The sequence below is a fragment of the Gavia stellata genome, chromosome Z (genome assembly GCF_030936135.1).
Source record: "Gavia stellata isolate bGavSte3 chromosome Z, bGavSte3.hap2, whole genome shotgun sequence".
Classification (NCBI taxonomy): Eukaryota; Metazoa; Chordata; class Aves; order Gaviiformes; family Gaviidae; genus Gavia; species Gavia stellata.
In genome coordinates, this window is record NC_082637.1 from 11,530,592 (window position 1) to 11,544,057 (window position 13,466).

The 13,466-nt window shown below is 45.0% G+C and overlaps 1 protein-coding gene across 1 annotated transcript in view; it reads left to right on the plus strand.

Annotated features, from left to right (window-relative positions):
* Positions 1-1,275: 1,275 nt before the first annotated feature.
* UNC13B (unc-13 homolog B) overlaps positions 1,276-13,466 on the plus strand; it is a 193,605-nt gene continuing 181,414 nt past the window's right edge. Inside the window, 5 exon segments of the mRNA XM_059834445.1 lie at positions 1,276-1,366; positions 3,890-3,919; positions 6,045-6,144; positions 12,152-12,269; positions 13,243-13,366. Coding sequence (XP_059690428.1) covers positions 1,276-1,366; positions 3,890-3,919; positions 6,045-6,144; positions 12,152-12,269; positions 13,243-13,366 — 463 coding nt within the window.

The following is a 13,466-nucleotide window of genomic DNA, read 5'->3' on the forward strand; positions in this document are numbered from 1 at the left end:
GGCCATCTGCTCATGCACTCCCTATGTCTGCAAGCCTCTGATTTGCAAGCAAATGTTAAAGGTGATCTCAAATCCGCAGATGTTCAGAGCACACAGGTTCCCTCTGACTGAATATGAGGGTGTTCCTGCTTAGGAGGTTTGAGCAATGTATTGTCTGAACCTCACAGTAATTCGGCATACTCGAATTTAATTCTAAGGCTGGCATATGGGAGTCTGGCTAGTCAGGAAAAAAATATCCTTCAGATTGATTGAAGAATAAGTGGATAGCAAGAATTTCTCTGTAGAACTGAGTTTAGGAATATTCTGATGTATCTTCTGCTGTTGTTTTTCCACCCTCCCGCAATGATTCTGGACTTTTTTTGCAATCTCTGGCTTGTATTTTCCTTTCCCAGTCTTTAGGAGTCTGTCTGACTCTCCAGCCTTTTGTAACTGACAGCTGTAAAGTGTCTGGAATTTTTTTAAGTTGCAGGCAAGACCTCGACTTTATTTTTTTTCTTGTGTCTTTATTTAGAGTTACACCAAAATGGTGAGAGATTGCCAGAGAAAAAAAATCTCTAAATGAATTGGGTGTTTACATCAATTTTCATTGCTTTTGTATCTGTCTGCCTAATTTGCATCTGTGCCAATGTGTTTCCTAATAGCTCCTTCAACTGAGGTGCAATAGCTGTGTCTCTGATATGCCCAAGTCTTTTTTAGTGTTTAAATGAATCCTTGCTTGCACAGTGATAGCAGGTGCATCTCAGTGCATCTGTACCATGCAGTGTTCGCACCTGGCAGTGCAAAGTGCTAGGTCCCACTTTCCTTTCTAGTTTTGTATTGTTTGCATTCCTCCCTGCTGTCCTTCCCATACAGTGTTTCAGGGGTGTAGAAGGATTACAGTTCAGCATAGTCCAATGTTTGCCTCTGAATGGCTGGACTTTCTATGCAACCGAGTTTGTTGAGAGAAGCCATTTGAAGCTGAATGGAATTTAACATTTCCAGATAGTTTAAAAATGTGGCTTCCCCAGAGCCCAGAAGTGCCTGTGAGATAAATGGGGGTGAGTCAGGAAATCTCTCATATAGACCTTTGACTTTCTTTGTCTCAGGTTTTTACTTCGTGGCAACGCAGAAGCAACTGTATCTGTAAAACTTGGTGTTGCTGAGTGCTCTAGAGAATGTCTTCCTTTTGTGATACAGATTTCATTTTATAAAATGCAGTGTTTCACATGGCTTGATTTCAGCCTGCTGTCCTCTTGCCCCTAGAGTAGCAATGAGTTTTCAGCCTTTGTTGCAGTTATGTGTCAGGTTTCTTCACGATTTTATTACTCCTTTGTGCCCTTTCTTGAGCAGTCGGAGTATAGGAGCTCTAGGGAGACAGAATGAGCAGGTATGGGTACAAAAGTTTCCCCAGGGAAGCTAACTTTATTGTGCCTTTCCAAAGCTGTGATCCTTCAGCAGTGGCATGGCGTGTGCCGTTCTGTGCACTGCACCGGACCTGTGAATCCCCTGAGCTGATGAACAGGCTGGGTCTTGGCAGCGTCTAACGGCTCTTTCCAGCTCTGAACTCCCGGACACTCACCCTGTTCTATGGGGAACCCTGCGGTCTCACGGCCAGTCCTGATCCTGAGATGCTGGGGGAGCTGCACCTTTGCAATGATTTTTACTCACCCCTAGGAAGTGCTTTCCAGTGAGCTAACAAAATAAAAACATGCCCAAGTCACTTTTCATGGGAACATTTTGGACATGCTGTGAATCTCGCACATGGAGCAGAAGAGTTACTTGTGAGGTGAGACTCCCAGGTTTGGAGCAGAAGAGTTACTGGTGAGGCAAGACTCCCGGATTTGTGATCCAGCTCTTATTTATAAGCCCTGCTTCTGCAGCTAAAGGTGTAATTTATTACATGCGGGTTGTCTAGAGACATGGAGTTCATTCCTGGTAGTTACTAAAGATACAAGAGTCCATTTTTGTTATGTGGGTCTGTAGCAGGCTTGTGATCTTTGTTTAGCCTTGCTGCTGCCTGAGGATATCCTTGCTGCTGCGAGCCCTGGGACAGCTCTTGCTGAAGCCCCACATGGGCACTCTTTTCAGTATGCCAAGGCAGTGCAGAGTTTGCTGCCTTTCATCAAATGAACCTCTTAATATTTAGAGGTTGAGACCACAATGAACAGATAGCATCTCTCTCGTAGTTTGCATCTCGCTTGCTGCAGAGACAGTGTCTTGTCTCTGTGTCTAGGAGCCATTGGCCCACTCTGGCTGCTTTTTTGACAAATAATACCAGGTTTCCACACTGGGTTGCCTTTGCTTCCCTGCTAACAGCAGTGGAGGTTGTTATGAACAGAAAGAGAGACCAGCTGAAGCTTACTGTGCATCCCCTGCCCCTTCCTCCTTTTTTCCTTCCTTCAAGCACATGCACTTGTTTCTTTGTCTCCTGCCTCTTGCAAAGGGGAGGATCAGAGATAAGCTGGTGTCTGCTCACTCCAGGACAGTATTTCATGAAATGTCTGCTTTTCTGTGGTATCCAAATGCACCTAGAAAGTGGGTAGATTGTGCTGCCTGTTTCTCAGTCGTTAAACAGGCTGGTTGATTTGGAGATTAAAAAAGAATCTGCATCTTCAGTCAGCAGGAACACTGGCCACCACCATTGTATGTTTTGCTTGCACCATTAGGTTTAGCATCAGGAATGCTTCAGGCCCTGAACCTAGGAAAAAATGAACTGATTTATTTTGGACCTAAAGGCTTGTGGGCCGTGGCAGTCTAGGTAAAAGCTACAGCTCTTCTGTTTGAGATGCCTCTGGCTCATACTGTACCTTGTACAGCATTTCCTTCGTGCAAACACCTACCTGGACTGTAAATGCTTGCAAAGGACAGTTTCTCAAATAACAAGGGCGTTCTCCAGCATCACACTCTATTGCAGCTCTGTGCATGTAACTGTGTAAGGGCCATTATTTTATTTTTATTTTTTAATGTTCCTTTCTAGAACACTTTTCTTGGAAGTTAAACTCTGTGAGCCTTTAGTAAGTGTTGGGTGCTCTGTTTTTTGGAGGAAACGTCACTATATCAGTTTTTAAATCTTTTTGCGCTCGGGTGTATCTTGCTTCTCAGTTTGTTAAATATGTTTTCTTCTTAGTGTTAGTTTTCCACTGGGAAAACTAGCTGGAGCCCAGAGATGTCTTCTCTCAGTGCTTACACTTAGCAATACCAGTGAGGATATGAGCTTGCGAAAGAGAAGTGTAAACAAAATCTCCCCTAGGTAGACATAGACCTTCTCCATCTAGTGAGATAAGAGCCAGTGCTGTTTTATGTTCTAACCATTGGTTTAGATAAATACCGTCCTGGAATTAAATTAACAGAGGAGAGCTCGGAAAAGTGACATCTGAGTTCAGACTGCTGCTTGTTTGGCATAGCGGGTTAATTTGATTTACAGATGTCATACTATAGAGCTACTATTCAGGCTTGTTTATTTTCAAGTTGTGGTTGAATGTCTGCTCTGCACTGTTCAGGAGAGATTCTTTGTTTTTAAAGAAATGTTTATTTCTTCTACGGTGTCTGTAACTTTGTAAGTGAGGTGGTATAAAATGACATCTTGCTAAGCAGCAATAACTTCTGGTTGCAAAGGACTGGTTTTGAAATTGCTTTGCATTAGCCATATCACATTTCTTTCCAGACATTAATCCTATGATTATTTTTTAAATGCATCGATTTAGAGAGGTGAGATGGGGTACAGAAGAGGTTTTGCCTCCAGATCTGTTGAACTATTAAAATAAGCAAGGATTTCCAGCTACCAGACCTCTGCTGGGGGATGTTGTCCAATTAATACGATGCCCTGTGATGCTCTGACTCAAGTGAAGCTGTAGCAGGACAAAATCACTAATGACCTCTTTTTTTTTTTTTTCCTTTTTTCTCATTACAGTAAAGAAAGCTAAACTCCAAGGACCACCAGGTAAGCCATGCTCTACTACTTGTTTGCAGCAATGGTGACACCTGGTCTCTCACTCCTGCTCATGCTGCTCCTTTCAGTTTCCATCTATCTGCTTTCTGCTCTTCCATGTTCTCCGTAGGAGTGACAAAAGCTACCCTGAGAGTCCAGGTAGCCTGAGTTAGTATAAAGCTTGAGGATGTGACCTGGTGTCACAGTGCTGAGAAACCTCTACCGGCTCACCTAACATGAACAGGTGATGGATGAGGAAAGATGTTACTCTACTGTCGCCAGTTCCCACTCCACCCTGCCCTTTCCTCTCATCGTTACTCTGTCCCTCTTAAAAACAGGGTCTGAAAACATCCACCAAGCAAAACTGGTGCATGCCTGTCTGGATTCAGCACCTCCTTGATCCTGATGGGGCTTGCTGTATGGTGCCACAGAAGTGATTCATACTTTTATGTGGCAGTCCATAATGGCTGTGCTTGGGATTGAAAACCCAACCACCAGATTTTGTGTCTGCTTAATAAAATAAAAATAGAGAGCTGGTGACACCCAGAATTTTTATAGTCTAGGCAACTATTTCACTGTGGTTCAGTAGCTTGCAAGGAATCCCTTAGCAGGTAAATACGTTTATTGAATGAAATTTCATGTACAGTTTACAAAAAAATAAGCAGTTTGCTGCTGGACTAACACCTCTTCAGGTGTTTAGATCCGAATCAATTGCACAGCTGTATTCATGACTTATTTGTTCAGCTTTTATTCTCTTGATGTAGCCATCCTCAGGTTATAGCTGAAAGCTTCCCAGGTCTCCTTGTCCATACTCCATGTAAGGTCAAGATGTGGGTGTGCACCAACCTTGAATTGGGAAGGAAAGCTGGGTGCCCAGAGTGCAAGGGAGACTATATGTATTTTATTCTTTCTCTAATCAAGAAGCCTGCTCACATAGCTGCAAAATATTTGTCCTGTAGTCTAGATCTAACTCAACTGAAGGATTTGGTTTCACTGCGAAGCCCAGTGTCCCAGGAGGATGCAAGTGGTGTAGCTAGATATGCAGGAATCTGACTTTCAGTGACTCCCACTTCTTCCTGAGCTTCTGGATCATGTAGTTTTCCTTTCCTCCCTTTCTGTTAGGATATTTGAAGCTAAACGCTGGGACATGCTATAGTAGCCCACAGCATTGATGCATGCAAATTTTGGCCATACTGGAATGGACTTATGCTGGGAACAGATGCAGCAGAACATTGAAGTATTAAAATATGTACACTGCTTTCTAGCTGCTTAGCATATGTCTTGTTCCAGTCGTGATGAAACAGATAGATGGGTCTGAGGTGGTAACTCCCCTTAAAAGGGGGTTTGTTCATTCTCAGATGCTGATATTCAAATTTTGGATGTGTTTGTGCTTGGCTAGTTTTGGTTTTATTAGCAAAGTGATAGCAGCAACTAGAAAAAAAGTTGTTCCAGGCTTTTTCTTCAGATTTAAAATAAAAAGCAAAACATCTAAACAAAGCTTGCCTTGTCAAAATGTGAGTGTAACGTGGTTCTTCTAGGTCAGCTGGTTTAAGCAATACAGAGCAGTTTTAGCACATTTAGCATAAGTCACTGTATTTTCCTTCTGCCCCTGACTGGTCTGTAAAGTTCTTTGTGGACTCATGGGTGGAAAACCAGGTTCGAACTAGGATAGCAGTTGGGTCGGAAGGGAAGAGTTGACAAGATCAGCCCAACTGCTTCTTGCTTGTATGTATTGCAAGTTTGTTTTTTGCTCTGCATGGTCTGCATGATGGGCCCTGTTCCTTCAGACTGTGTCTTCTTCCTCTTGTCTGCATTTCAGTAAGCAGCATCTTACACACAAAGTGTCTGTCTTCTTCAGGATTTTACACTCTTTCTTTGTCCCTGACTTACTGCAAGTGCTTGATTGCCTGTTTTTGTTTGTTTGTGCGTGCATTTCTAAAAAACTGTGGTTGAAAATTTGATGGCAGTGAAAAAATCTTGAACATTTGGCTCCTTAACCCAGTGATGTCTTCCCATATGGGCTTTTCATTTTGGGTCCCCCTGGGGTGCAATGTAAGGACTGAAACCCTTGAAATGTTGTGCTTACGTGATGAGAGGGTATAATGAAGGAGATAACTTTTTGCCTCTTATTCCCCAGATAAATTCAATACCTATGTGACCCTGAAAGTGCAAAATGTGAAGAGCACGACGGTAGCTGTGCGAGGTGACCAACCCTGCTGGGAACAGGACTTCATGTTGTAAGTATAGTGTTGCGCAGCGATGAGGTGCTTGTGGTTGAGTCCTTCCACAGCACTGACATTTACATGCAGCTGCTATTGTGTTATGTAAATCTGAGTACTTAAGTTGGTAAAATGCACAAGCCTGGTGATGACCTAAATCATTTGCTTTTCCATTGTACACGCTGACCTGTGCTGAAGGAGGTGCGTGTTGGAATATTGTCTCTGCTGGTGCCACGGACTGGCTGGAGTAGCCTGTGTCCTTTAATAGTACCAGGTTGTCTGGATTCCTGTTCTTAGACCTGTGTGTCAGGGTGCACAGGGCCGGCTGCTCCTGCAGGGACAGGGAGCCAGAAGTAGAGTGTGGTAGGATGGCTGGTAGGGCAGGTCCTCTCCAGCCAGGGCCCAGTCCCACAGTACCTGAGCAGTGCAAGCAGGGCAGGCCTAAGTATCAGGCCAGTGTCTGCTCACAGGTCAGGTAATCAGACAAGTTTGTAGTAATAAGGCAGGTCCAAGGTCAAGCTGGGAGCACAAGTTAGCAAGTCGGGCTCAGGGTTGTGTCTAGTAATGATAATCAGGGTCAGACGTAGTCCAGCAACTGTCAGTCAGGTCCATAGTGATGAGGCAAGTCTGAGGTTGAGCTGGGAAGTCAGTCTGTGGATTGGCTTTGGATTGATGTGGTCCATGGCCAGGTACAAGGACAGCTGCGGCTGAGCTGGAGACAAGCACACTGTTTTGATTTGCGTGGCAAGGTTTTGGTAGCGGGGGGCTACAGGGGTGGCTTCTGTGAGAAGCTGCTAGAAGCTTCCCCAGTGTCCAACAGAGCCAATGCCAGCTGGCTCCAAGATGGACCCACTGCTGGCCAAGGCTGAGCCCATCAGGGATGGTGGTAGCACCTCTGGGATAACGTATTTAAGAAGGGGAAAAAACTGCTGCATAACAGCAGCTGGAAGAGAGGAGTGAGAATATGTGAGAGAAACAACCCTGCAAACCCCAAGGTCAGTGAAGAAGGAAGGGGAGGAGGTGCTCCAGGCAGCGGAGCAGAGATTCCCCTGCAGCCCGTGGTGAAGACCATGGTGAGGCAGGCTGTGCCCCTGCAGTCCATGGAGGTCCACGGTGGAGCAGATATCCACCTGCAGCCCCTGGAGGACCCCACATTGGAGCAGGTGGATGCCTGAAGAGGCTGTCACCCCATGGGAAGCCTGTGCTGGAGTAGGCTCCTGGTAGGACCTGTGACCCCCCTGGAGAGAGAGGAGCCCACGCTGGAGCAGGTTTGTTGGCAGGACTTGTGGCCTCATGGGGGACCCACACTGGAGCAGGCCGTTCCTGAAGGACTGCACCCCATGGAAGGGACCGGCGCTGGAGCAGTTTGTGAAGAACTGCAGCCCATGGGAAGGACTCACATTGGAGAAGTCCATGGAGGACTGTCTCCCGGGGAGGGATCCCACGCTGGAGCAAGGGAAGAGTGTAAGGAGTCTTCACCTGAGGAGGAAGGAGCAGCAGAAACAGTGTGATAAACTGACTGCAACCCCCATTCCCTGTCCCCTGGCACCGCTCAAGGGGAGGAGGTAGAGAATTTGGAAGTAAAGTGAAGCCCTGGAAGAAGGGAAGGGGTGGGGGGAAGGTGTTTTCAGATTTTGTTTTTATTTCTCATTATCCTACTCTGATTTTCTTTGGTAATAAAATTAAACTAATTTCCCCAAGTTGAGTCTTGTTTTGCCCATGATGGTAATTGCTGAGTGATCTCTTCCTGTCCTTATCTCAACCCATGAGCCTTTTGTTATATTTTCTCTCCCCTGTCCAGCTTAGGAGGGGGAGTGATAGAGCAGCTTTGGTGGGCACGTGGTGTCTAGCCAGGGTCAACCTGCCACCCATACCTACAACATCGCTTAGGCAAGGACTGAAGGCTCGTAGCTGAGCTTAAATGGAGCTCCTGGGCCATAGGAAGAGGGTGTGGGTGGAGGCCACTGGTGAGGCTGGTCAGGGCAGTTAAAGGCTGTTTCTAGTGCACTCAGGACCTTGACATAGTGATCCTGGTTAGTTCTGTGGGAGATGCTCTTGTGTGTTGATGTTTTCTGCCATTGGCCTGGTGCCCACGAATGTGTTTTCCAGATCCCCTGCTGCAGCTCCAGGGGCTGCCAGTCCCTGACTTGAGCAGCAGAACCAGTTCCAGCTCTCCCAGGGTTTCTGGTGCAGCTGGCACCTCTGATTTGCTCTGGTCCTCATAGTCCTGACATGTAGCCAGGGATTTCCCAGTACCTTTTAGAATGGTGGTTTTCTTGCTGGTGGATGAATGATTCATTGATATATTGCATCTGATTCTGTTTCCATAGCTTTGTAAGATAAAGTGAACTAAATTTACGAAATCCTGGACTCCAAGTACTTTTCTCTGAACTTGGCATGGACACTGCTGTTGCGTGGGGTGTGATGTTCTGCTCATCTTGTGGAGCCAAAGCTAGTGCTGCTCTTTTTACTGGGTCTGAGGTGTTTGCATAGTATCTGTAGCAAGAGACCCAAATGGGATTTTGTGAGTACGTTTCCCAATCCAGCAGCAGTTGGTTCTCCTCTGTGAAAAGTGGGAAACTTTTTCCTTTGGTTGAGGGGTTCATCTGGGTCAGTACAGTGTTACCATCATAGCTGTGCTCCTATCTCCCTTGTTTTGTGACACTTGGCTTTTGGAGCTGCACATGAGGTGTGTGCTTCTGCACAGAGAGTCTGGAGCCTATGCTTTGGCATCTGGTGAAACACATGTGCTCCTGAATGCCACAATCTTAGCTCTGCAGTTCCTTCTCAGACAGAGGCTGTGGCTATCACTGACGTAAACCATGCAGGACTGGGCTAAGGCTGGGGCAGGGAATTGTACCTGTCTGCCAAATCACATGCCCATACCCAAACTACTAACTCATTCTTTCTGTGATTTGTGTTCAACCTGTGGGCAGGAACTAGCTTTAAACATGGCCAGCTACAGAAGAGGCTGTTCACCAGTGATTTAAGAATGGCAATTCTTTGTGTTGGATGATGGCCCTCATGGTTGCTCCTCCTCCTTCCCCTCAAACAGCTCCTGGAATGGCTCTCTGATATCAGCTGGGAGCTTAGCTAGCATGCTGTAAGGTCACTGTGCTGCTCTGTAATTAGTTGCTAGGGGATATGAAAGCAGAATATTAGCTGAACTACCTCGCCATTATTGTCCCTCGCCATTATTGTCCCTCGCCATTATTGTCCCTCGCCATTATTGTCCCTCGCCATTATTGTCCCTGCTTTAGCCAAGCAACAGCACAGTTGTTCTGATGTTTATTTATAACTAAAAAATTACACATGGCAGGGAACGTGTTTTGTGTAATCCTGTGTACATTAAGTTGTCCCAGGAGAAATAACACTGATATTCCCATACTACTATTCCCTAGTTTGCTCTTTTGCTTTCTGAACTTAGAAAAGGCCTTTGAACACTGTAGTTTTTCCCTGAGGGAAAGATACTTTTACTGTCTGTATTTGCGTTTACCTTTTTTATGAGGCATAGTAGAAGGATAGACTGCAACCAACAACTATTTGTTGTTTTTGCTTCCAAACTCCTTGTGAGACATAACACTTCAGAGTTTGGGGTTCTGGTGATGTTTGAGACTTGCTTATTTATGAGACCAGTAAAGCATGTTAATGACTTCTTTGGGGACGTCTTCTAATTTTGAAGCCGCTTTAAAAGCACTGCATATTTGCAGCAAGCACCTCTTGAGTGAAAGTGCAAACTGATGTTTAGAACATGACTATTGAATTGGTGTTGAAGTTGTTAGAAGTGTCTTTCATTTAAATTCTCTCTGTGTGTGTGGAAAGGGAGCGACAGTAAATTCCAGTCTCAGTTCTTTTGTTCTTTGAAGCTATTCTGCATCTAACCAGAAGGTGGAGAAAGGGAGACACAAAGGCAATCAAAGCCACTGTACTGAAAATCTTTTTATTTTTTATTCCTATCTGGTGACCTGTGCTGTGGAGTTCTGTACAGAAGCCCGCTGGGTATCTTACGATCAATGTCTTGCTTTGTCAATGTATGTTGAAACAAAGAACATAGTTTACAGTGTACCTGACAATACAATATTTCTTCCTTCCCTTCCCTTCCCTTCCCTTTCTGGCCTCACACTAGTCCCGCCAGCAGAAAATCAGTCGTTTCTGTTGTTACTGCAAGTTTGTGCAATCAGGTAAGTATCATCTTCCGAGAGGCTAGCAGTGATGGTGCAGGTGGCTAGTTGTTAGCTTGGCCTTATTGAGTAGCTGTATCCAAGCAGAGGGAGCTGGAGACTCAATTTCAGGATGCTAGCAGTAAAGTCATAATAAGCCTATTTAATAGCTTGATTTTGAACTATGTAGACTGAGTCACCCAAGTACTGGACACTCCTGACCTCAATTCCTGTGTCCTTAAACAAGAACAGAAGCACTTGGGTTTAAAATAGACATTAATGTGCTTTGCTGTAGCTGTAGGGTTTGTCCTGAACCTTGTAGATACAATATCTCTTTTAAAGTTGTAAGAAGTCTCCGGGGCAAAGCTCAAGTAGATGCTGGGATTTGTAGAAGTTCTTTTTTTTTGGTCATGATGGCAATCTATGAAATTAGTGACTAACATGCTTTTAAATTCCCTTGATAAACTTAATGTAGATACATTGGGACAGAAGGCCAGCAGGCAGCAGCACTGTGTGTCCAAGGTACCTACTTTTGGGTATTAGTGGTTGCACTAGGGGAAAATCCCGAGCTCAGAGAAGTAGGAACAATAGCTTTTCTTCATGATAAATGTGAGACAGTTGCGTATCAACAGACAGCTCAGGATTCTTCTCTACCTCGTTGTTTTTACCAGCATTCAAGCTGTGCATGTGTTACACTGTTCTTAACTAAGCATGTTATAAACCAGCGTGGAAGAGGGAGGCATAAATGCTATGAAGCATTTCAAGTGACTAGTGACAGGACTAGAGGAAATGGCCTCAAGTTGCACCAGGGGAGGTTCAGGCTAGATATTAGGAAAAAGTTCTTTACTGAGCGAGTAGTGAAACATTGGAACAGACTGCCCAGGGAGGTGGTAGAGTCACCCTCCCTGGAGGTATTCAAGGAGCGTGTGGATGTGGCATTGTGGGATGTAGCTTGATGGGCATGGAGCTGTGTGGTGTTGGGTGGGTTGGTTTTTGGTGTGTTGTGGTTTGTTGTTGTTGTGTGGTGTGGGGTTTTTTTGTTGGTTTTTTTTTTTTTTTTTTTTTTTTTTTTGGTTGGACTTGATGATCTTACAGGTCTTTTCCAACCTTAGTGATTCTGTGATTCTGTGATTGGGAAGAAGCAAATTTGAGATGCATCTTTTCCTTACTGAGAGCGAAGGTGTTCATGCAAACCTTCAGATAAATATTTCCAAGAACTTGGCACTCAGTGGTTGTGTGGCTGTATTGCCATTTGCTGCCAGCGATTCACATGGCTCGAAGCCTTGCAGTGTCACGCAGAGGAAGAAACTAGTGCTGGAGCAGAAGCGGTGCAATGCAGCCCCAAGCAATAGGTAGTGCTGCTGATGCAGCTGTGCTGGGTTTGGGACTGTTACTTTTGGTGTGTGGCAGCTCCACTCACAGATAAGTATTGATATCTTTGGACCTGTCAGACTGTGCTTGTGTTGCTGTGCTGCCAAGGGAAAGAAGACACCCACTTTGTTAGAAATGGGGTGCCTGATGACAAAGAACGGCTCATCTCTAGGTTTTGGCCCAAGACATGCTTCTTCCTCCTGTGTATGTAGCTGCTGAGACAAGTTCCCAATTGTCAGTCCATGCATGAGATAGCTCAGGATTTTAGTTTGTAATCTTTGTGTAGTTAGTGTTAAACTGTGAGAAATCAGTCATTAGAAACTAGTGTTCCCTGTGAGTATGAGCTGCCCCAGCCACATGCTTCCAGAAACTCTCTGTAACTTGACACAGCTGTGTGGAAAGTGGTACAATCATGGTAGTAATGCAGAACCTAAAGCAGAATTAGATTGTATTCTGCTTTTTCCTCACCTGTTCTGCCTTTTCTTTTCTTGCAGTGAGATCAGTCGGCTGGACCTGGGCCTAATTGTTGAAGTATGGAACAAAGGACTGATCTGGGACACGCTGGTTGGGACCGTGTGGATTGCTCTGAAGGCCATTCACCAATCTGATGAGGTTAAGCTGACACAGAAGCTTTATTTCAACAGCTCCAATGTTGATAAAGTGTTACAAATCTAGCCTGGTGCAGCCCAGAACTGTGCTCCTCAGCAAAACATCCACTTGCAAAGCCAAGAAGGCTGGGTGGGGGGAGAAGGCTGTCGGCATCACATTGGGTCTGGATTTTGGTTTTGTTTGTTTTTGAAGGATGCTGCGAACAGTGAGGCCAAAACTGAGATTAAGTGGGTCTTTGGTCTCATTTCACTCACATGGACTCAGAAAACAGGGCTTAATCTGTTAAGGAATGCATGTAGTTGACAAGTGTCTGAAGTCTTAAGGACTGACTCCTTAGTCTGATGCTCAAATTTCTATAAGTTCCTGCTAAAGACAGGGGGTGCCCTGATAACAGACGAGCTGAGGTAGGTCCACAGCATGTCTACATCATCTTGTTGAAGATTCTGGTTGCAGTGTTAGAGGGTGTCTGGTGGTGGTGATAGGAACTGAAAAAAGTAGGAAATGGGATGTGCCAATGTCTGTAACTGCCCTAACTACTGAATTTGGTGTTTCTTGCAGCTAAGAAGGGCGTGTTTGTTTCTTTATGTCAAATGTCACGGAGAGAGAGCTTGTATTTTCCATAAAAGAGTGGGGGTGTCTAGCAGTGTGGCAGTAAGGTCTAGCTGGTGCTCAGTTCCTCTGGCTGTCCAGGCACTCCTTGGTGCCTGTCTTTGAGGACTTGCCTTCTCAGTGGAACTGGAAAGGTAGTAGTTCTGCTAGGAGCTGTTTGCTGCTTGTCTTGGTAAAGGCCTTTGAGATTTGGAAGAAAAACTGCCAGCATGTGCTGAATGGATGTTATTTGATGTTAAAATCAGGTACCAGGTCTTGATAATGCTGTAAGGCTCTTCCTGGAGTCTTTTATCTTAGCAAATGTGTGAGAGTCACTGCATGAGGACCTGTGAGACTTGAAGCTTCACCTGTGGCTTGTAATTCACAGGAAGGTCCTGGGGAGTGGTCTACACTGGAGGCAGAAGTTGTAATGAAACATGATGAAATCTGTGGAACCAAAAACCCAACTCCTCATAAAATTTTGCTGGACACAAGATTCGAATTACCTTTTGGTGAGTGCATTTCAATAACTTACTCAGGGTGCTCACAGTGGAGAGAAGGTGTTTGGGAGCAACTTGAGTTTTTATAATCAAGTTGTGCACGTTCACAGTT